Here is a 25047-nt window from a genome sequence, read left to right as displayed (position 1 = left end):
GTAAGTGATTGGTTAATGATAATTTTATTTAAAAATATTAGAATTACTTTAAAATATTAAATATTCAAATATAGAATTCTAAAATATTGGAACTATTTTAAGTGTTTAAATTTTATTTTATTTTTATAAAGTTGTTCATGATGATTTAGTTCATTCAGTATTCCAACACCAATCCTCCCACCATTACACCTTTCCACTACCATTATTTCCATTATAAATATTTTCCTTAGCTAAATACAAATAATAAAAAGGAGATATATTTTTGTTAACAAGACTGTAGTGACTAAATTTTATTTAGAAATATATTAAGGGACCTCAAATACCCTTAATGTTGTTTTTGTGATTTATTTTAAAATTTTATTTTTTATTAAGGCACTTTGATTTACAAAGTTGTTCATGGTAGAGTTTCAGGTATGCATTATTCCAGCACCAATCCACCACCAATATGCCACCATCAATATGCCCAGAATTTTTTTTAGAAAGTTTTTTCATTTCTTAACAATTCAGACTGTTATTTTATACTACAGCAATATGTTATGGGATTTCTTTTTTTAAAGTGTTTAAATTTTATTTTATAAAGTTGTTCATCATGATTTATTACTTTCAGTATTCAAACACCAATCCCTACCACCATTATTTACAATTTTCCCAAGAACCACCCAAGCCTGCCCCAATAACAGGCCCTAAATAATTTATTTTGTATTGCTTGTTATGAATAATTTGCTAAAAATGATCAGAAAAGATTTCCTAAAAAGAGAGTATGTGGAAATTGTTGTATCTCACCCTAGAGCCATCAAGTCCTATGTAAGAGATTACTAACATGTTGTTACAGGTTAGGCCTTGTGTGAATATTTTCTTGATTGAAATTGGTTGCTTTCTACTTCACATCCTACCCAATGTGGTGTGCTACTCCTGGTATATCAGTGGTGTAGAGTATTAGAGGTCGTGGTGCAGCTCTAGGAATTCTAAAATTTTGAATGGGGTGATACAGCTGGAGTTTAAATTTTTAACTAGATGGTGACTTTGGGGTCCAGAAGCATCTCGAAGCTTGTTGCTCTCTTTTGAGATTTATTTATGAGTCTCTCATTCATGGCTGGTTAAATGAGTTTATGTGGTGCCAGAGGCATTGGAGCATGACTGTCAGGCTCCCAGAAGAACAGGGGTTTGGAGGAGGTTAATTCCTTGATGAGACTTGTCCCAAGCCTTTGGAATCCGGCCGGCCATGAGAACAGCAACGATTGGATTCTGGAGCTTTTTGGCTGCTGGGGCTTTGTTTGGGCAGGTACTGGGCTCACCCACCCCCCTTTGCAGTTACCTGGTTGAAACTCAGCCTGGTGCAGGGTCTGGAGGCATCTCTGTAGCTTATTACTCTCTTTCTAGATTTATTTATGAATCTTTGGATCATGGCTGCTTAATGAACTTATATGGTGCCAGAGGCAGTTCATGGGCATCCCTTAAATGTTATTTAATAAAATTATTATTGTGTCTACTTTATATCACTCAAGTATGAGGTATTTCTGTATTTTTATGACATGATTTATTAATTTTTTGATTACTACAATGATAAAATAAAATATGGCCTGTAATTTGTAAATGTGTTTTTATTGATTTCCCATTTGCTCTTAATAACTTTTGGGTTTTAAAAGACTGCTATTTTACATTGTTAATAAATCAACATTAGTGAGATTGAATTAGAAGAGTAGTTCTCAAAGTGTGGGCTGCAGTGTGTTGGGTGGGGTTGGCGGTGGAGTGTCTTTGAGACCCTGTTATAAGCTCTGAAAACTGAAAATGATTTCCATGGTAATGCTGAGGTGCTGATTGCCATTTTGTCCATGGAATGGACATTAGTACTGGCGGCACAAAAGCAATGACTGTTGAAATTGTTGGTGCCTCAGCATGAACCAAGATAGTGGTGTACTAAATTATACCAGGCCTCTTTGGACTCTTCACAGCTAGCCTCAGCACAAATATAGCTTAGTAGCAATGGCTGAGCACTTGTCTTGCTTGCATGTGTGATGACCTGAAAAGACTATTAATTTTCTCCTCCATTTTCCTTATTATTTTTTTTTAGACCACATTTGGTGGTGATCAGGAGCTACTCCTGGCTCAGTGTTTGGGGGTCACTCCAGGCAGTGGGCACTCAGGGAAACATGTGATGTCTAGGATTGAGCCTGGGCTTCCTGCATGCAAAGCAGGCATTTAGCCCATTGAGCAATCTCTTCCTTCCCAACTGCATACCCGTTGAAACAAAATTTCCTTTGTATGTCAACTTCTCTTCACATACTTTAACCAATACACAATAGATTTTAGTTAGCTGACTATGAAAATAGATGTGCGACTACAACTGCATAATAACTATGCAGCCATGTATCTTAAGCCATATAACAATTTTAAACAATGTCATTCTTTTCAGTCACACTTTTGAAAACATTATTTTTAATAAAATATTTGCTATGTGAAATGTTTTAAGGCCCTCCCGTTGATCATCGATTTGCTCGAGCGGGCCCAGTAACGTCTCCATTGGAGACTTTGTTGTTACTGTGTTTGGCATATCGAATAGGTCACGGGGAGCTTGCCAGGCTCTTAAAAATAAATATTTACAAAAATTTGTTTTTATTCCTATATGGTAATTACCAATAAAGATAATTCACATAAACAAAAACTACTTTGAACTCAGTGATTTTGTCTGTTTTGTGTTTTGTTTTTGGCCCACACCTGGTGGTACTCAGGGGCTACTTCCAACGTATGTGATACCTTGTATTGAATCTGGGTCCCCTGCATGGAAGCATGCACTCCAATCCATTGAGTTATCTTTCTGCTCCTTGTACTCAATATTTTTTTGGGGGGGGCACTGGATGGTGCTCAGGGGTCACTCCTGATAGGCTTGGAGGACCATATGGGGTGGCAGGTATGGTACCTAGGTTTGTTTTATGTGAGCAAAACACTGTACTACCTATACAGTGTACTATCTGTATTATCTCTTCTTTCCTGGGCTCAGTAATTTTTAAGACTGTAAAGGGAAGGTGCGATCATAAAGTTTGAAAACTATGCATATAAATGGCATGGGATTTGATCTCAAAACTGAAGTGACTTAGGATACCTGTTTCGGGAAATAAGTTATTAGAGGTGACACAGTTTTTGGCCCTGTTTGTGTGTTTATTTTATTTTAGCACTCCCCAAGCTACTTATAAATGCCTTCTAGAAAGATCACTTATGAATTTAGAGCCAGGGAATTTGGGATTGGTGGGTGGAACTTGAAAGTAGAGGTTTTTCCAATACCCAGCTGATAAGGGATTAATATCCAGGATATATAAGACACTAGTAGAATTGTACAAGAAAAGAACCTCCTACACCATCAAAAAATGGGGAGACGAAATGAACAGAAGCTTCCTCAAAAAAGAAATGCAAATGGCCAAAAGACACATGGAAAAATGCTCTATATCGCTAATCATCAGGGAGACGCAAATCAAAACAACAATGATATATCATCTCACACTATAGAGACTGGCACATATCAAAAAGAACAAGAGCAACCGGGGCAGGCGTAGAAAGAAAGGGACTCTCTTTCATTGTTGGTGGGAATGCTGACTGGTCCAGCCTTTCTGGAAAACGATATGGGTATTCCTTCAAAAATTAGAAATTCAGCTTCCATATGACCCTGCAACACCACTTATGGGAATATATCCTGAGGGTGCAAAAAAGCACAGTAGAAATGACATCTGCACCTGTACGTTCATTACAGCATTGTTTATAATAGCCAGAAACAACCCACATGCCTGAAAACAGATGACTGGTTAAAGAAACTTTGGTACATCTACACAATGGAATACTATGGAGCTTTTAGGAAAGATGAAGTCATGCAATTTGCTTATAAGTGGATGGTCATGGAGAGTATCATGCGAAGTGAAATGAGTCAGAAAGAGAGGGACAGACATAGAAAGACTGCACTGATTTGTGGAACATAAAATAGCATAATATGAGACTGACACCCAAGGACATTAGACACAAGGGCCAGGAATATTGCTCCATAGTTGGAAGCCTTCCTCATGAACTGGGGGAAAAGGTATCTAGAATAGAGAAAGAATCACTAAGTCAATGATGGTTGGAGGGATTGTTCGGGAGGGGAGATGTGTGCTGAAGGTAGATAAAGGACCAAATGTATGCCTCTCAGTATCTATATTGCAAGCCATAATGTCCCCAAATAGAGAGGAGTAAGGGAGAAATTGTCTGCCATAAAGGCAGGAGGAGGGCTGGGATGGGGAGGGGATACTAGGGACATTGGTGGTGGAAAATGTGCACTGGTGGAGGGATGGGTGTTCAATCATTGTATCACTGAAACTCAAACATGAAAGCTTTGTAATTTTATTTCACAGTGATTCAATAAAAAAAAAGAGGAGGGAGACCTTTTTTTTTTAAAGTAGAGGTTGTTTCATTCAGTAAGATTTGATGAACTTTCTTGTTAAGTTCAATATTTTTTCACTTGTCATCCCGTTGGTTGATCTTCGATTTGCTCAAGCAGGCACTAGCAACGTCTTCATTTGTCCCTGTCGCATGCTAGTGTAGTCCAATTGCATCTGCTCCCTCCAGGATCACAAAGAGCCTCAAATCATTCTGGGTTTTGATGAAGAAGTATGACCATCTTGTAGGTGAGCAGCCACGCTCAATATTTTTAAAATAAACTTATTCTCTATAAAAGTACCTTATTTTTTCTTAAAGAAGAAGTATGATTATCCATTATAGGGAATCATTACTGGATTCTGTATTTTCAAAATTTGGGCTTTTTTTAGAGCATTACAAAGCCATTCACAATTGAATTTCTGTCATACAGTATTCTAACACCCCTCTCTCCACCAGTGTACAAATCCCAGCACCAGTATCCCCAGGTTCCCTCCCATCACCACCCACCCCATCCCCCACCCCTTGCCTTCCTCTTTGGCAAGCACTTCTCTCTCTCTCTCTCTCTCTCTCTCTCTCTCTCTCTCTCTCTTTCTGCATTTGGATTTGGGCTTTTCTTAACCAAATATACCATTTATAATAATCTAATCTGGAGTGGCCAATACTTTGGTATTTGAGAATTTATCATACTTATTGCTAGTCTATTATCTTTCATCAAACTTCATAGAGTAAGTATCATTAGACTTTATAGAGGAGGTTAAGAACTTCAATTCTGTCTTTTTTTTTTTTTGGTGGCACTACACCCATTGGTGCTCAGGGTTTATTTCTGGCTTTGCACTCAGGAAATACTCCTGATGGTACTTGGGGGACCATATGGAATGCCAGGAATTGAACCCTTATTAGCTACGTGCAAGGCAAATGCACTACCTGTTGTACTATCTTTTCAGCCCTCAAGGACTTTGTCACTGGAGTTAGACAGATCTGGATGAAATTGATTCTACCAGTTGTGATTTATATTATCTTGGACATGTTCTAATTTAGCCTCAATTTACAGATTTCTAAAATGAGGACAGTACTTCTAACATTTCTCTGGATTATGAGGAGGAGCAAGATAATGCATGAAAATACTCTTACTATGTGTCCCCCTCTGCCTCCCACCCCAACTGGATGGTTGCTGCTATTGTTTTCATTGGACTTAAGTTAAACCAAGAGTGAGGAAAGTTCCAAAGAGTCCCCAATTGAAAATAAATGACTTCCCATGGTCTGCAGTTCAAAACCATCTTTTGGAGCCTCAAAGAAGGTAGGAAAAAGGGAGGGAATCATGATATTGAAGCTAAAGTCGCCTTCAAAGATGAAACACTACTAACCAAGCAAGTGGAAGCAAAGACAAACAAATGGGACTACATTAGGCCAAGAAGCTTCTGCACCTTGAAGAAAATGGTGACCAGGATGCAGAGACAGCTCTCAAAATGGGAAAAATTATTTACCTGGTACCCATTAGATAAGGGGTTAATATCAAAAATACGTAAGGCACTGATAGAACTTGACAAGAAAAAAGCATCCTACACCATCAAAAAATGGGGAGAAGAAATGAACAGAAACTTCCTCAGAGAAGAAATATAAATGGTCAAAATGCTTTACATCACTAATCATCAGGGAGATGCAAATCAAAACAACAATGAGATATCATCTCACACCACAGAGACCGGCACACATCCAAAGGAACAAGAAGAGCCAGTGCTGGCGCAGATATGGGGAGAAAGGGACTCATTCATTGTTGGTAGGAATGCCAACTGGTCCAGGATTTTTGGAAAACATAATGGGCATTCCTCAAAAAAACCTAGACACTTAGCTTACATAAGACCCAGCAATACCACTCCTGGGAATATACCCTAAGGACCCAAAATATAATGCAGAAAAGCCATCTGCACTTCTGTATTCACTGTAGCACTATTCACAATAGCCAGAATCTGAAAACAACCTGAGTACCCTGAGGACAGATGAATGGATAAAGAAACTCTGGTACACCTACACAAGGAAATACTACATAGCCACCAGGAAAAATGAAGTCATGAAATTTTCCTACAAATGATGGACATGGAGAGTATCATGCTGTGTGAAATGAGTCAGAAGGAGAGGGACAGACATAGACCGATTGCACTCATCTGTGGACTATAAAAAAACATAGTATGAGACTAATGCCCAAGGACATTAGAAATAAGGGCCAGGAGGACTGGTCCATGTTTAGAAGCTTGACGCAAGTGGCTGGAGTGGAGGAGGGGAAGTTAGGTCCACTATCGCAATGATAGTTGTGAATGATCATGCTGGACAAGAACTGAGCACTGAAAAGTGGTAAAGAAAGAAATATGATAACCTTTCAATAAAAGTATTGCAAGCAATAATGCCCCAAAGCAGGGAGGGAGGGAGGGAGAGAGAGAGAAGGGGGAGAGCGAGATAAAGGGAGAGAGAGAGGGAGGGAGGGTGAAAAATGTCTGCTGTAGAGGCAGGCTGGGGGTGTGCGGGTGGTGGGAGGGAAACTGAGGACATTGGTGGAATTGTGCACTGATGAAAGGATTGATGTTGGAACATTATATTACTGAAGCCCAGTCGTGAACAACTTTTTAACTGTATATATCATGGTGGTTCAATTAAAAAATATTAAAAAAATAAAAAGAGGAGGGGAGTATAGGAGAAAGGTGCCCAGTTATGTGTACTGTTTTTCAGACTTTGTTTCTATAGTATCGGAACCACTCATGCTGCTAACGACAAGTTGCATTTTGGTGTAGTTTCTTGTGTACAGGCCTTCCTTTTTAGAGAGCCTGAAACAGCCTACAGGTGGGGGTCTTTGTATTGTTATTTGCTAGTTACGAACGTAAAAGTTAGAGACAAATGAAGCAGAAAGAATTTGGGACTTAAAAATCACCGGAGGCCTGAGTTCAATGTTGTAGTGCTTTGGAAGCTCTCATTTATTGCAACCGTAAAATGCAGATACAACATCAGTTTTGCAGAATGGTTATATCCAAAATATACATTTATAATTAAAGAATTGTAAACACAAAATACAATTACACCCATATAGATGAATCCAAATTAATAGACCCTCAACTTCAAGAAGCTATTCACAAGATGAGGAGACTAGATAAAATACTGGTGAAGAGACAGTACAGAGAAAAAGAGATTAAGAAGCAAAGTGCAGAATTGAGAATAAAGCTGTGGGAAGAACTGAAGGTAAGCTTTTATCACTGTCTGAGGACGGGTAAGAAACAGTGTCCTTTAAGGTGAGTAAGCAAAGTGAGCGGTGTGCCCATGCCACTGAGGTGTGCTATTGATGTAGTTTGAGGAAGGAGTGGCAGTGGTGTGTGTGTGTGTGTGTGTGTGTGTGTGTGTGTGTGTGTGTGTAGAGTGTGGGGACTCTTCTGGAGATGAAAGAGGTAACCGCATTGTTCCGGAGGTCAGGCTCTGCACTGGGGTGCCCACAGGTCTCTCTTCCCCATGCAAGGCAGGATCTCCTCCATCTCTGGAATCAAAGAGATGTGTCTAATCCATCAGTCCCGAACATCTACATTTTCTTCAAGGAGCTTATAGTTTGGAGCTAAATCCACAATTATTTAGTGAACATTGAACCCCTCTGGTACTATTCTTATGTTATTATTTATATCAGTGGGAAGTTTTTTTTTTTTGAGTGGAATACATCCAATTGATGCTGAGGGCTTCCTTTTGGCTATGCTCAGGGATCACTCCTGGCAGGACTCAGGCACCCCCATAGGGTGCTGGGGGATTAAACCCAGGCTAGTCATTGCAAAGCAAGTATCCTGCCTGCTGTATTATCTATTGCTCCAGCCCCAAAGTTCACTTTTATATGCTAGTCCAACTCTTACCAGGAAATTGTCATGACTGAGTTCCAGGATCACGGTCTGTTCCCATTTATTTCAGTACATTTCTGAAGCTTGGTTAACTTTACCTGACTTTCCTGGACATCTTTATGCTTTGTAGCATGGAGAGGTGGGGAAAAAGTGATCAGATGTTGACATGGATGATGACATGAATTATTGGCTCATGTTTGAACTTGGCTTCTCAAAGAAGAGCACTGATTTGGGTTTGTCGTGGGACCATACCTGATGGTGCTCAGAGACTGCCCCCAGCTCTGTGCTTGCTAAGGTTGCCTTCTTTTTTTTTTTTCCCCCCTTTATTTTATTTTATTTTTTTTTAAAGTTGTAGATTTACAATTTTTTGTGCTTTGGTTTCAATTATACAATGATCAGATACCCATCCCTCCACCAGTGCCCATTTTCCACCACCATGGATAATATCCCTCCCACCCCCATCCCCCCATCCCCCCGTCTCTGTGGCAGGGCAATCCCCTGTGTTCTCTCTCTCCTTTTGGGTGTTGTGGTCTGCAAAAGAGGCATTGAGTGGCAAACATGTTCAGTCCATAGTCTACTTTCGACATGCATCTCCCCTCCTGGGAGGATCCTCCAAACATCCTTTATTTGGTGCTCCCTTCTCTATCTGAACTGCCCTTTCCTCTAGGATACCTGGCTGGCCTCTAAGTTATGGAGTAATCCTCCTGGTGCTGATCTCAGCTATTCTTGGGTATTAATCTCATACTTTGTTACTTTATATCCCCCAGATGAATGCAATCTTTCTATGTCTATCCCTCTCTTTCTGACTCATTTCGCTTAGCATGATACTTTCCATATTGTACCACTTGTATGTAAATTTCATGACTTCATCTTTTCTAAGAGCTACATAGTACTCCATTGTGTAGATGTACCAAAGTTTCTTTAACCAGTCATCTGTTCTTGGGCATTCAGGTTTCTTCCAGTTTCTGGCTATTGTAAAGAGGGCTGCAATGAACAAACAAGTGCAGATGTCACTTCGACTATACATTTTTGCCTCTCTGGGATATATTCCCAGGAGTGGTATTGCTGGGTCAAATGGGAGCTCAATTTCTAATTTTTTGAGAATCGTCCATACTGTTTTCCAGAAGGGCTGAACCAGTGGACATTCCCACCAACAGTGAAGGAGTGTCCCTTTCTCGCCACATCCACGCCAGCATCGGTTGCTTTTGTTCTTTTGAATTTGGGCCAGTCTCTGAGGTGTGAGATGGTATCTCATTGTGGTTTTGATCTGCATCTCCCTGATGATTAATGATGTAGAGCATTTTCTCATGTGCTTTTTTGCCATTCGGATTTCTTCTTTGAGAAAGTTTCTGTTCATTTCATTGCCCCATTTTTGGATGGGGTTGGATGTTTTCTTCTTGTGGAGTTTAACCAGTATTTTGTATATCCTGGATATCAACCCCTTGTCAGATGTGTATTCGGTGAATATCCTTTCCCATTCTGTAGACTGTCTTTGTATTTTGGTCACTGTTTCTTTGGAGGTGCAGAAGCTTGCTAAGGTTGCCTTCTGAGCCATCTCTGCAGCCCTTGAGGAGAGCCCTTTTATGGAAGGTGTGGTTGTAGTGATAGATTGCTCGTTTTTGATAAAGCCCTCTTGAGTCAACTGACGTCCAAGAAAATGCCACAGAGGATAATATGAATTAATAATGAAGAAATCAAGAATACTTAATTATAAGGATCCCAGAAAGAACACTGGAATAGAAAGAAACATTGTAAGATACCATGCTTTAAACTTAGAGAAATAAGGGGCTGCAGCAGATAGTACAGAGGGTATGGTGTTTGCCTTGCACACAGCTGACCTGGGTTTGATCCCTGGCATACCATATGGTCCCTCAAGTACTGTCAGGAGTAATTCCTGAGCATTGCCAGGTGTTGCCCAAAAATCAACACCAAAACAAAACAATCCCCTCTCCCCACAGAGAATTAAGAAAACAAAACTAAAACAAAGGGGGAAAAAAAGACAAAAAACTTAACTAAAGAATTATCATCTGTGAATTTTTGCAGAAAAAGTTAACCTGTCATTTATTTCTATTGAATTTCAAAACTAATTTTTATGTGCTAGAAAATAAGGATTATAACTTGGAAATGTAATAAAAAGCAGCATCAATTTGAAATGTCTAAAATTCTAATTTCATGGTTTGTCTTCAGGTTACTCATCATTTATAGAGATATTAAACAGAAACCTCAGAAACTTTAAGCAAGGTAATAACCATATTATGAGAGCTGTATAATCAGACTTTAACTGGGAAAATGCACTAACTGAACTTGACAGGAAAAGGATACATTGACAGAATTTCTAATTGAAGGAAAAAAATGACCCAATGATGTGTTTGTATGCACATGCACAAAAACCATGTTGGAATGAAAAAGAAAATAGATGAGTATAGTTGGCTTTTTTACTCCCCATGTTTAAAATTTTATTTATCTTTCATTAGTCTGCAAAAAATAAAGAAACTTTACAAAGTAACGAAGAGATAGAAAATACAAAAAAGTTCCTAGCTTTGACTGCGGCATCAGAAGACAATGTTGGTGAGTACAACTGATTTGTCTTTATTTTTTATTTGAATCATCAGTATTAGAATTAAAGTAAAATTTCCAAGTCAATTATTGTTCTTTTATTTGTGACTTTGAACCTTCTTTAGGTAAAATGATCGTATTAGGATGGGTGTGGTGTTGGAATTCTGTACATGGAAAACCATCATGAACAGTATTGTAAATTGCAGAACTTCAATCAAATAGTCACTGTCAACTGTCACTGTCCTCCCATTGTTCATCGATTTACTTGAGCGGACCCAGTAACATTTTGAGACTTGTTACTGTGTTTGGCATATTGAATATGTCACGGGTAGCTTGCCAGGCTTTGCCTTGTGGGTGAGATACTCTCGGTAGCTTGCTGGGCTCTCCAAGAGGGGCGGAGGAATCGAACTCGGGTCCGCCATGTTGGCTGCGTGCAAGGCAAATGCCCTACCCATTGTGCTATCGCTCCAACTCAATCAAATAGTGAAAAAAGAAATAAGTAAAATGATCATATTAGGAATATAGGCAACTACCCTCAACTTGACTATGTTTAAGAATCTATAAAGCTTTCTATCTCCTGGCGGATAAGAGGGACAAGTAAAACATGAGTAAATTAACAAACTCTACCTTTACCTTTTCATCTTCTGTGTCTTAGATGCCTTCGACACCAGGTTTATGCAGATAGTTTCCTACCTACTTGGGATTCTTCTACTTGCATTGCTGAATTGTTCTGTTTCCTGTTCTCTCTTGTCCTGCTTTTTATTTTACTTTTATTTATTTTTAATTTTTATTAGTGAAACACCATGAGGTACAGTTGTAGATTTACAAATTTTTGTGCTTGGGTTTCGATTATACAATGATAAAGTACCCATCCCTCCACCAGTGCCCATTTTCCACCACCATGGATCCCAGTATCCCTCCCACACCCATCCCCCCATCCTACCCTGCCTCTGTGGCAGGGCATCCCTTTTGTTCTCTCTCTCCTTTTGGATTTTGCGGTCTGCAAAAGAGGCATTGAGTGGCAATCATGTTCAGTCCATAGTCTACTTTCAACATGTATCTCCCCTCCTGGGAGGATCCTCCAAACACTCTTTATTTGGTGCTCCCTTCTCTATCTGAGCTGCCCTTTGCCCTAGAGTGCCCGGCTGGCATCTAAGCCATGGAGTAATCCTCCTGGTACTGATCTCGGCTATTCTTGGGTATTAATCTCCTATTTTGTTAGTTTATGTCCCCCAGATGAATGCAATCTTTTTATGTCTATCCCTCTCTTTCTGACTCATTTCGCTTAGCATGATACTTTCCATGTAGTACCACTTGTATGTAAAATTCATGACTTCATCTTTTCTAACAGCTACATAGTACTCCATTGTGTAGATGTACCAAAGTTTCTTTAACCAGTCATCTGTTCTTGGGCACTCAGGTTTTTTCCAGATTCTGGCTATTGTAAAGAGTGCTACAATGAACAAACAAGTGCAGATGTCACTTTGACTATACTTTTTTGCCTCTCTGGGATATATTGCCAGGAGTGGTATTGCTGGGTCAAATGGGAGCTCAATTTCTAATTTCTTGAGAATGGTCCATACTGTTTTCCAAAAGGGCTGAACCAGCCGGCATTCCCACCAACAGTGAAGGAGTGTCCCTTTCTCGTCACATCTGCGGCAGCACCGGTTGCTTTTGTTCTTTTGGATGTGGCCAGTCCCTGAGGTGTGAGGTGGTATCTCATTGTGGTTTTGATCTGCATCTCCCTGATGATTAATGATGTAGAGCATTTTCTCACGTGCTTTTTTGCCATTCGGATTTCTTCTTTGAGAAAGTTTCTGTTCATTTCATTGCCCCATTTTTTGATGGGGTTGGATGTTTTCTTTTTGTGGAGTTCAACCAGTACTTTATATATCCTTGATATCAACCCCTTGTCAGATGTGTATTTGGCGAATATCCTTTCCCATTCTGTAGACTGTCTTTGTATTTTGGTCACTGTTTCTTTTGAGGTGCAGAAGCTTCTTAGTTTAAGATAGTCCCATTTATCTATCTCTGTTTTCACTTGCTCGGCCAGTGGTGTGACATCTTTGAAGATACCATTAGCTCCAGCGTCATGGATTGTCCTGCTTTCTGAGTAGAGCCAACCCTCTTTCTTCTCCTGCTCCTTCTGCTGAATGAAATCATGTAAACTGACTTACTTGTATTGTGTGAAAAATGTTAGGAAGTGGGAAGCTGTTGGTATTTTTTTGGGCAGAATTCATTTGTTATCCTTTATCCTGGATGACCTAAGAGGTTTCTAACTACTAGTACTAACTACTAGACAGCAGACTGGCTCCAAGTAGAGGTCCCTAATTTCCCAGGAATCCATTTTTTTAAAAATTATGCTACATTCAGTGTTGTTCTTAAGAGGTCCAGCAGCACCAGGGATAGAACTGGGGTCAACCAGTCACATTCAAGGCAAGTACCTTAACCCCTGAATATTCTCTCTCCAGTCTTCCATTTGCCTTTTACAAAGTGAATGTCTTAAATTTTACAATGACAACACCTTGATTAGAACTGCTACAGCTCTTTATTTTTATTTTATTTTTTAAAATTTTATTTTATTTTCATAAAGTTATTCACGTTAGTTCATTACATTTAATATTCAAACAACAATCCCATCACCTTTAGAGGAAAGTGTGTGAAGATTGTTGTAGTTCATCCTGGAGCCATTTAAGCCCTTGTACAAAAGGTTACAAGCATGTATGTTAAAACCAAGCAATTGTGTGCTACTTTTGGTACATCAGTGGGCTAGAGTATAAGAGGTTACTCCAGGAATTCTGAAATTTAGAATATGATTATAGAGCAGATCCACTCGTGGGTAAGGCCTATGTCTTTCTCTTCTTGGCTGTTGATGAGATTATGTGGTGCGGGGGCAGTTTGTGGGTGTGACTGCCAAGCTACTGGAAAACTAGGGAGCTGGGGGAAGGAGTCCCAGTACTGCGCTGAGTGAGCTTGGAGATTTCAGTCATGGGTCCCGCATACTTGAGATTTTCTGCTGTAGCTCTTTAACCTGAGGTGTTTTTTTTTTTTTTTTGCTTTTTGGGTCATACCTGGTGATGCTCAGGAATTACTCCTGGCTCAGCACTCAGGAATTACTCCTGGTGGTGCTCGGGGGAACATATGGGATGCCAGGGATCAAACCCAGGTCGGCTGTGTGCAAGGCAAATGCCCTACCCACTGTGCTATTTTTCCAGCCCCTCTTTAGCCTGAGATTTGATGTGGATGAAATTTCTTCTGTGTCATTTTCTGATCAAGTCACTGAGAGCTCAGATGCCGTCTTTCTCTCTTGCATGCAGTTCCCACCAATAGTGAGTTCAGTAGTCTCTATCTCAATTCACATCTCCCCAGAATCTTAGACCTTATCTGGAAACTTTTTTTTCCTTTTTGCTGATGTAATTTTTAAAAGAGAACCCCTAGTAGATTAGGATGGGCTCTAAATTGAGTGACTAGTGTCCTTAACATAAGGGGAGAGCAGCATGGATTGAAAAGTCGGTTGAAGGAAAGGCATAGATACAGAATGATCACTCTCATCTCATATGTGGGACTTAAAGACATACAGTGAGGTAGCAATAAAGGCCAAAGGAAACACAGCAAGAGAACTAATTCACACAATTGAATTGGGCAGAGGGGAGTGACTGTTAGGGGTGTTGGGATCCTTGGGGGAGTGAGGTGGGTACAATGGTGATGGGGGTGGTGTTGGAATTATGTACATGAGAGATCATCACTACAGTATTGTAGATCCAAGCACCTCAATCAGTTAATAAAAAAGTGTGGTGAGGAAAGGAGGCATAGGGGACACAGTAACACAGGGAAGAAGATCACATGAGGGAGAACGTCGAGGCCGAGAGCGGAATGATGTGCCTGCACTAAGGACCACCCTGGGATTGTTGGGACAACGGCCCCCTTCTCTGCAGCTCCCAATAAAGAAGAGGCAAGGAAGGACTCTTCCCTTGAGGCTCCAGGGAAGGCATGGTGTTGATTACTTGCTTCCAGAACGGAAAGTGAATTTCTGCTGTTTTCAGCCACCGAGCTCTATGCAGTTGCAGCAGCCTTAGGAAATGAATATACCAACTGTTCCAGCGTTCTCAGGGTAGGCTTCAGAGATGAAGGACCCTCCTTGGAGGTTTTTTCCCTTGCAAAGATCATAAAGAGAAGAGCCAATACTGGACAGCTGGCCCCAGTGGAGCTGTTCCAGACATTTTCAGCCAAACAGCCACCACAGCTGAGTCACTGTGCATGCTGATACTGAAACAAATTGTTCCTGCCCGTCACACAAATTACTGGCCCTCAGAAGCAAGAGCATACTCAAATAGATATTGTTTAACTGCCACTGTTTTTTTTAACTTTAATTTTGTAGTTATTTTAGGCTTATAGATTTCCCTGGTTTCCTGTGGTTAGTTAGCCTCTTGAATAACCACACTACAATGATCAAAACTGAGAAATTCACATTTATACACCATTACTAAATAATCCATGCTCATTAACATTTCACCAGTTTCCATGCCACCAATGTCCCTTTTTATTGTATAATATCTGGTTGAGAATCTCATGTTGCTTTCAGCTGAATGTCTCCTTCGTGTCTTCCAATCTTTGATAGTTCCTCAGCCTTTTTTGTCATGCTCATAACGTGTTTGGTTTGTTTTCTTATAAAATAGTCTTCAATTTCAGTTTGTCTCATGTTTTTCTCTTGGTTAAATTGAGGATATGCATTTCTTTTTGGCAAGCCACCCCAGACATTGCATATTCTTCTTAGTCAGTCATGCTTCTGTTATTTAATGCTGATTGATTACTGGGGATGTTAACCTTGAAAACATGGGCTACAGGTGATAATTACTGGCTTTCTCCATTGCTAAAGTTACTATTCTTTTTCACAGAGAATGAATATCTTGGGGGAAGTACTTTTAAATGATACAAACATCCTGTTTCTTGTCAAATTTTTGTCCTCTATTTTTAGCATCAGTAGATTTTGCCAACAATAAATTTTGGATTTTTTTTCATTAAAAAAACAGATAACAAATTAAAAAAACAGAGAACTGGATTTATATCAGCATTATTTTAAATGACTGTTTATTAATTCATTGTGTAGATGGCCATTATTTGTTTGACTGATGCCCTGCTATTGAACATATATTATTTCCTTTAATTTCCATTTGAAGTTATGCATAATTCTACAATAGTATCTTTTGGCATGCTTTGCATGAAGGAAACCTGGATTTGATCCCTGGCGCCACATGGTCCCCAAACACTGCTGAGAGAGACCTCTAAGAACGAAACCACTAGTAGCCCTTGAGTAGTCCCTGTATGAAAGAATCAAATATAAACGTATCAGTTCAATTTTGTTACATAGCTCTTGAAAGCTTCACATTCCTGCCATTATAATATAGCTGCATATTATAAGAATTTTTAAACATCTCTGTCTGTCCTCTTCTGAGAATAGTTTTTCCTCTGTGTTACTCCCCAAACTTCTGCTTTCCCTCTTAATTACAAATATAAAACATGGGTCCTGGGAAGATACTAAAAAGACTGGAGTGCACACTTGGCACGCTGGAGGTCTGGGTTCCTTCCGGGCAGTCAGGAGCAACCTCTGAGTACCCTCCCAGAAATTCTAGGACAAGAGGTCAGATTCCAAGAAATCTGAAGATGCTGCATTGCTCCAACTTTGCAAGACAGGGTCATGCCCTGCCCTGCAGTGGGGATTAATTAAACCTTAATGGGGCATGTGCCCGAACCCCTGGCTGATCTCCCTATGCCTCCAAAAGTTACTGGTAGCAGAAAGTGCAAAGTTTTTATAACTTGTCCAGTAGATGGCAGCATCTAATTAAAGTATGTTGAATAGTGACTAAAGATGGGTGTAAGAAAAGAAGGTAATAAACGGCAAAGGAAGAGGGCATCTAGGTAGAAGAAGCAGGAGAGGAAGAGGAACATGCAGGTGTTTTCTGGTCCCTTTGATCCAGGTTCTGGGCATCCTCCCCTGAGGTTGGTTATCACTGTGTACCATGAACAGATTGGAGTGGAAGGGCACTGCATTTTCTTGGAGAAGTATGTACCATCCAGTCTGTGGGTGCACTCAGTACTGAAGCTATCCACACTTTGGCTCAGGGTGTCTAATTTTCTTCCTTTACTTTATGGACTCTTACATTTTTCTCTCTTTTCTCTCTGCTCTCTCCTGCTTCCTTGATAAAACGATTTACTTCAAAAATGAATAGGTAAAATAAAAATTTAAACTTTGATTTTTGGGGGCAACCCCTGGTGGTGCTCTGAGGCCACACCAGGCAGTGTTGGAATTTAAACTAGGGTCATAGCTGCAGCTGCGTTAACCAGGCACCTTAACCTGTGTATAATTGTTCCAGCCTGATAAAAGAAAACTTTAGTAAAGTAGATATACCAGAAATAAAGCATATTGAAGGGTTTAGAGCTAAACTTACTTAGACTTGAGCTTTATTTATTTATTTATTTATTTTTGCTTTTTGGGTCATACCTGGCAATGCACAGGGGTTATTCCTGGCTCTGCACTCAGGAATTACTCCTGGCGGCGCTCAGGGGACCATATGGGATGCCGGGAATGGAACTCAGGTTGGCTGTGTGCAAAGCAAACGTCCTACCTGCTGTGCGATTGCTCCAGCACCTAGACTCGAGTTTTTAACTCACATCTATAAATATACCCCTAACTGGAGCCTCATTCAGGCTGGGCCTATACCATGGAGCCACACCCCCCACTATTTTCTTCATGTCTTTGGGGGAAGGAGGTTGGGTCATACCTAGTTGTGTTCAGCTGTGCTCAGGAATCACTCCAGGTGGTGCTCAGGGATTGAACCTGACTTAGCCTGTGTGAGGCAAATGTCTCACTCGGAGCACTGTTGCTCCTGTCCCCTCCACCCCACCATTTTTTAATTTTTACTCAAAAAATTTTTTTTCTTGGGTCATGTCTGGCTGTGCTTAGGGCTTGCTCCTGGCTCTGTACTCAGAGCTCAATCTTGGAGCAAGGGACCATATGGGGTCCCAAGGATTCATTCTGGCTGGCTTCATGCAAGTAAGTGCTTAAATCCCTTGTCCTGCCTGTGTCTTTGACCCTTTCAATCCATTTTTGAGTGTTTTATTTTCTAAAGAAATGTAAAAATATAAACTTTATGATACTAGAAGTGTTAATACTAAAAACCTTATTTTCAGTAGTGATCTGGTGGAGAGAGGTAGAGCTCAGTGTTTTTTGGGGACAGTATCTCCAGTGATCGGATTCTTATCAGGTTTTGATAGAGGCTCTCTCTCGCCTCCCCTCCCTCCCCTCCCTTTTTTCCCCTCCCCTTCCCTCACTTCCCCTCTCCTCCCCTCCCCTTCCCTTCCCTCTCCTCTCCTTCCCTCTCCTTCCCTCTCCTCCCATCCCTCCCCTCCCTTTTCTTCCACTCCCCTCCCCTCTTCTTCCCTCTCCTCCCCCCTTCCCTCCCCCTCCCTCCCCTCTCCTCCTCTCTCTTTAAAAACAACTTTTTTGGTCATCACCTCCAGCACAAAACTATTTAATCTATCTCAAAATTTGTGAATATCTCTTTCTAAATATTTTTCTGTGAAAGAAGGTGAGTTATATAGGCTTGGATATTGACTCTAAATCTCCCCCCACCCAAAACCTGGTCATGTCTTGCTGCTCTGATCTGCAGAAGACTGAGGGAGAAAAGTCACATAATTTTTAACCAGCACAACTAAGGATTTCTGTTTTTCTAACCTCTTTGGGTTCTCAGCCTTGCTTAGAAATGTACTTTGCATTTTCCAAAGTGGCTTTTCTAAATTGTTACCATGTGTTTAATTTCTCCTTCTCTTTGATAAATCCTTCATTCTGGCAGTTTTATGCTCCAGAGAAAATGGATCAATTGGGAATCCCTTGCACAGCCTTTTCTCTCTTCACTGCGCTGACTGTGGCCCTCCCTACCTCAGCCTCCCTCAGCAGGGGAGAGCTGCCTAGCGCTAGTTGCCTTCCCTCAGCCTTGGCTTGCACATAGTTTCATCGCTCTCTATTTTGTTCTGACTCCTTAGTTCAATTACTACATTTAAATGATCTTCTGGTCCTAACACAGAACCAGAACCATCAAATCAACGAAAAATACACATTTAAAAGATGTTCCTCTGTTCCCCACTGTTTCTCCGCTCAGACTTCTTCAAGGAATAGTTCATACCTACAGCTGCTACTTACATTTCCTTCTCAACTTCTCCAAGATCTGTATTTTTTTTTATATCACCTTGCAGAAGCTACTTCATCAGCGTTCTTCCTGCATTCTGAACCTCGTGACATTCTTCCACTTTTATCCTATTACATCCCACATGTAACAACATTGCCCACACAGAGCATAGTCACAGTTTAAAAGAACCTTAACAAAAATTGGAGTCATTGCTTTCTGCAGGTTCCTTTTTAGCTCCTTCCCCAAACCGAGTATTTCCCGTAGTTGAAATTTATTCCTCCTTTTGCATGTTTTTTTTTCATTAATTATTTCTATTAACGGTTTCTTTATCCATCTAGTCTTATTTTTTTGGTCACACCCTGTGATGCTCAGGGGTTACTCCTGGCTCTGCACTCGGGAATTACTCCTGGCGGTGCTTGGGGGACCATATGAAATGCCGGGGATTGAACCTGGGTCAACAGTGTGCAAGACAAACTGCCCTATCCACTGTTCTATCGCTCCAACCCCTACATAAGTAAGTAAGTAAGTAAAGGCCCTCCCATTGATCATCAATTTGCTTGAGCGGGCCCAGTAACGTCTCCATTGGGGACTTTGTTGTTACTGTGTTTGGCATATCGAATACGTCACGGGGAGCTTGCCAGGCTCTGCCGTGGGGGCAAGATACTCTCGGTAGCTTGCAGGGGCTCTCCGAGAGGGGCGGAGGAATCGAACTCGGGTCGGCCATGTTGGTTGCGTGCAAGGCAAACGCCCTACCGCTGTGCTATAAAAAGGTAAAAAATGGTAAAGGCCCTCCCATTGATCATTGATTTGCTCGAGCGGGCCCAGTAATGTCTCCATTGGAGATTTTGTTGTTACTGTGTTTGGCATATCGAATACGTCTCGGGGAGCTTGCCAGGCTCTGCCGTGCGGGCAAGATACTCTCGGTAGCTTGCCGGGCTCTCCGAGAGGGGCAGAGGAATCGAACTCGGGTCGGCCGTGTTGACTGCGTGCAAGGCAAACGCCCTACCGTTGTGCTATCGCTCCAGCCCACCGCTGTGCTATAGACTTTTTTTTTTTTTGTCACACTTGGCTGTTATCAGGGGTTACTCCTGACTCTGCACTCAGGAAACACTCCAGGTGGGCTCGAGGCAGGGCTAGAACAATAGCACAGCGGGTAGGGCGTTTGCCTTGTACAGGGCCGACCTGGGTTCGATTCCCAGCATCCCATATTGTCCCCTGAGCATCGCTGGGAGTAATTCCTGAGTGCATGAGCCATGAGTAACCCCTGTGCATCCCCGGGTATGACCCAAAAAAGCAAAAACAAAACAAGACAGATGGGCTCGAGGGAACCATATGGGATGCTGGTGATTGAACCGGGATCAGCTGCATGCAAGGCAAGCATCTTACCCATTACACTATTTCACTGGTCCCCTGTTCATCTAGTCCTTGTGATAGTTAATTTTTGTTTTGAATCACTTTATTCTGGAAAGCTGAGATGTCTGATTGAAAATTATTTCTCCTAGGTACAACTAGGAGAGTATTTCTGGAAGTAACTAGAACGTGAATGGCAAAGTAGAGTTCATTACCCTATGCAATGTAGGTGGATCTCATCCAGTCTGTTGATGACCTGAATAGAAAAAAAAATGTGCAGGAAATGGAGGGTGCCCTCTCTCTGGCAGAATTTTCACACACACATATACATATATATGTGATATCAGCTCTGTGTGTGACTGTATGTACACAAGTGCCTGTATGTTAAGGTGTTGGGGAAGGGCTAGGGTTTGGGATATATGTTTGTATGTGTGCTTTGACAGACTTATGAATGGGCCTAGCTGAGCATTTACTTCTGTGCTTTGATACAGTTGATATAACAAGGGGATTATCTGTTCCCTAAAAATTTGAAAGTTTGCACTGGAAAAAACATCTGGTTCAAATAATTTTTTTGGAGGCAATTCTCTGACTTGCTTAGCTTCTTTCATATTTAGCATTCTGTTTTAGTTTGCTAGTTCTTCTGGAATCAATTTTGTTCGTATAGCCATGTCAGTGAAATTTTAAAGTATCCATTTACTAAAATTAAAAATGCTAGAAACATAAAATTTCATACAGTGATTTTTTGGGGGGTGAGAGAATGGGCCACACCCAGTCGTATTTTGACGGAGAGGTGGTGATCGAAGCCGTGGCTACCATAGATAAAGCCTGCACCCTGCTAGGAATCTGAGCTGTCTCCCCAGCCCATTAAATAAATAGCTCTCCTTGTTTTTTATAATACCAGTTCTTATTTTTAATCTTGCTTATGTTTTACTCCTCTCTTTCAAATCTAGAAGTTAATTTTGTTTGATTTTTAAAGCTTTAGATTTATAGAAAATTTATACGATAGTAGATATTCTATACTATCATATACTCAATAAGTATTCCCTATAAGTAAAGGCCCTCCCGTTGATTGTCGATTTGCTTGAGCGGGCCCAGTAACGTCTCCATTGGAGACTTTGTTGTTACTGTGTCTGGCATATCAAATACTCTCCGTAGCTTGCCGGGCTCTCCGAGAGGGGCGGAGGAATCGAACTCGGGTCGGCCATGATGGCTGCTTGTAAGGCGAACGCCCTACCACTGTGCTATCGCTCCAGCCCTATATTAGTAATGTTACATTTATTAAAGTCAGTGAACTGTTCTCAATAGATTGTAATTATTATTAACCAAAGTTTATAATTTATTTATAATTTAAATTTTATTCATATTTTTAGTTTTTGATTTTTTTTCTCTTCTGTTGCAGCATCCTATCATAGATACCTCCATATTTAGTCCTCAGATTTCCCAAATCTGCTCCTATCTTTTGGGTATGCACTTTTTTCTGGCTTGGCTTGTTTCTGATGACCTTGGTGTTTTTTTTTTCTTTTAAATTTTTGGGTCATGCCTGATGATATACAGGGGTTACTACTGGCTCTGAACTCCGGAATTACTCTTGGCAGTGCTCAGGGGATCATATGGGATGCTGGGAATTGAACCCGGGTCGGCCGTGTGCAATGCGAATGCCCTACCTGCTGTGCCATTGCTCCAGACCCAACATTGGTGGTTTTGAGGAATACTGGTCTGGTATTTTGTCAAGCTACCTGTAATTGGGATTCAAGTTTTCCTCATTATTACATTGGTTTTTTTTGATTATTACATTGGTTTTTTTGGGGGGGAGGGGGTTGTTGTTGTTTTTCTTTTTTTTGTGTGTTTTGGGGAGGAAGACTTGGGAATTGCAATACCATTGCCTTTACATCTCTTTGTACTATCAGCTGAGAACTAGTGGTTTTAACTTTTTTCAGTAGGCTGAGGGTATGTATATGAGGTTTCTTCATTGAAAAGTTCCTCTGTTCACAGCTCTTTCTACATTGATTGTTTTCTCTGAAAGGAAGTAATTATGCACAGCCCATTCTTAGAGGATTGGGGAGTTTTGTGTCATCTCCTTAAAAGTAAATACTTATGCTTATAATATTTTTAAAAAATATTTTGTATCAGAGATTGGTTTATCTGTTTGTTTATTTGGTCATTTTAAAAAATATCAGTGTATACTCACAGCTATGTTATGCTTTGTGTGTGTGTGTGTGTGTGTGTGTGTGTGTGTGTGGTTGGGGAGCCACACATGGTGGTTCTCAGGGCCTACTCCTAGTTCTGCACTCAGGAATTACTCCTGGCAGGCTCAGAAGACCTTATGTAGTTGGCCATATGCAAGTCCAGCATCCTACCCACTGTACTATTGTTCTAGCTGTATACTTTGGATAATCTGGTGCCACTACATTTTGTTGCTCTTTTTTTCCCCCTAGCTTTGGTCATTGGGAGTTCTTTTCTTTATTTCTTTCTTTTTTTTTTTTTTTTGCTTTTTGGGTCACACCCAGCGATGCTCAGGGGTTACTCCTGGCTCATGCACTCAGGAATTACTCCTGGCGTTGCTTGGGGGACCATATGGGATGCTGGGAATTGAACCTGTTTCGGCCATGTTGGCTGCGTGCAAGGCAAACACCTTCCCAGCTATGCTATCACTCCATCCCCTTCTTTTCTTTTCTTTTCTTTTCTTTTCTTTTCTTTTCTTTTCTTTTCTTTTCTTTCCTTTTCCTTTTCCTTTTCCCTCTCCTCTCCTCTCCTCTCCTCTCCTCTCCTCTCCTCTCCTCTCCTCTCCTCTCCTCTCCTCTCCTCTCCTTTCCTCTCCTCTCCTCTCCTCTCCTCTCTCTTTCTCTCTTTCTCTCTCTCTCTTTCTCTCCTTCCTTCTTTCTTTCTTTCTTTCTTTCTTTCTTTCTTTCTTTCTTTCTTTCTTCTTTCATGAATCACTGTGAGGTACAGTTACAGACTTACAAAACATCACAATTACATTTCAGTCATACAATGATTGAGCACCCATCCCTCCATCAGTGCTCATTCACCACCAATGATCCCAGTAGCCCACCCACCCCTCTACCACATCCCCCTCCCTGCCCCACCTTTGTGGCAGGGCATTCCCTTTTGCTCTCTCTTTCCTTTAGAGTGTTGTGGTTTGCAATAAGAGGTATTGAGTGGCCATCGAGTTCAGTCTATAGTCTACTTTCAGCACACATTTTGCATCCCGAGCGAATCCTCCAAACATCCTTTCTTGGTGTTCCCTTCTCTATCTGAGCTGCCTTGACCCCCTGACATGTGCTGCCGGCTTCCAAGCAATGGAGCAGACCTCCTGGTACTTATCTCAACTATTCTTGGGTGTTCGTCTCCCATTCTGTTACTTTATATTCCCCAGATGAGTGCAGACTTTCTATGTCTGTCCATTACTTTCTGGCTCATTTTACTTAGCATGATACTTTCCATGTAGAACCACTTGTATGCAAATTTTGTGACTTCATCTTTTCTAACAGCTGCATAGTATTCCATTGTGTAGATGTACCAAAGTATCCTTAAACAATCATCTGTTCTCAGGCACTTGGGTTTTTTTTTTTCAAATTTTGGCTATTGTGAACAGTGCAGCAATGAACATACAAGTACAGACGTCATTTCATGTCTGTTCTTCTTTTTCTGACTTATTTCCTTAGCATGATACTCTCTATGTCCATCCACTTATATGCAACTTTCATGATTTCATCTTTTCTAACAGCTGCATAGTATTCCATTGTATAGATGTACCAAAGTTTCTTTAACCAGTCATCTGTTTTCGGGCACTTGGGTTTTTGCCAGATTCTGGCTATTATAAACAGTGCTGCAATAAGCATACAAGTGCAGATGTCATTTCTACTATACTCTTTTCATCTCCAGTATATATTCCCAGAAGTAGTATTGCTGGGTCCTATGGGAGCTCCATTTCTACTTTTTGTAGAAATGTCCATATTGTTTTCCAAAAAGGCTGGACAAGCCAGCATTCCCACCAACAATGAATGAGAGTCCCTTTCTTCCTGCATCTGCACCAGCACTAGTTGTTCTTGTTCTTTTTGATGTGTGCCAGTCTCTGTGATGTAAGATTATATCTCATTGTTGTTTTGATTTGCATCTCCCTGATGATTAGTGATGTAGAACGTTTTTTTTATGTGCCTTTTGGTCATTTTGAATTTCTTTTTTGAAAAAGTTTCTGCTCATTTTTCCTCCCCATTTTTTGATGGGGTTGGATATTTTTGAATGATTCCTGTACCTCTTTGACATAACTACATCCTGGTTGTTGAGACTTACTTCTTTTCTTCTTGAAAATTCCCCCTTCCTTCCCTCTATTGCCATTGTTGTTGCAAAGACTGGACATCATATTTATGTTAGGACCGAGAACTGGATATTGGGTACATGCTTGTTGTTACTGATGATGCAATGACTTGACTCTGAGAAAAGAAGGGATTCTTTGTGGAAATGGGGAAAAACACAGAATGTATGTTTCTACTAACTTGTTTTATATCTACCTATAAATAGTCCTATTTGTAACCATCTGCCATTCTATTAAGCCTGAATCCATAATGATGTTTTTTTGGGGGAGGGGGCTTGATCATGTGGTGTGTAAGTGGAACAAGGGGCCTCCAAAGATAAGGTATGTGCTCTTCCAGCCTTTGCAACAATTTCCCTGGCTCTCCCATGGTCTTGCATAATGCTTT

General features: G+C 40.7%; 1 protein-coding gene across 1 annotated transcript in view; it reads left to right on the top strand.

Moving 5' to 3' along the window:
* Positions 1-25047, top strand: part of FSIP1 (fibrous sheath interacting protein 1) — a 237606-nt gene that overhangs the window by 4312 nt on the left and 208247 nt on the right. Inside the window, exons 3-4 of the mRNA XM_056133848.1 lie at positions 7475-7623; positions 10733-10826. Coding sequence (XP_055989823.1) covers positions 7475-7623; positions 10733-10826 — 243 coding nt within the window. The remainder of the gene's footprint in view (positions 1-7474; positions 7624-10732; positions 10827-25047) is intronic.

This window comes from Sorex fumeus, unplaced genomic scaffold (genome assembly GCF_029834395.1).
Source record: "Sorex fumeus unplaced genomic scaffold, SorFum_2.1 ptg000098l, whole genome shotgun sequence".
Taxonomy (NCBI): domain Eukaryota; kingdom Metazoa; phylum Chordata; class Mammalia; order Eulipotyphla; family Soricidae; genus Sorex; species Sorex fumeus.
This window is presented reverse-complemented; position numbering and strand designations above follow the sequence as displayed.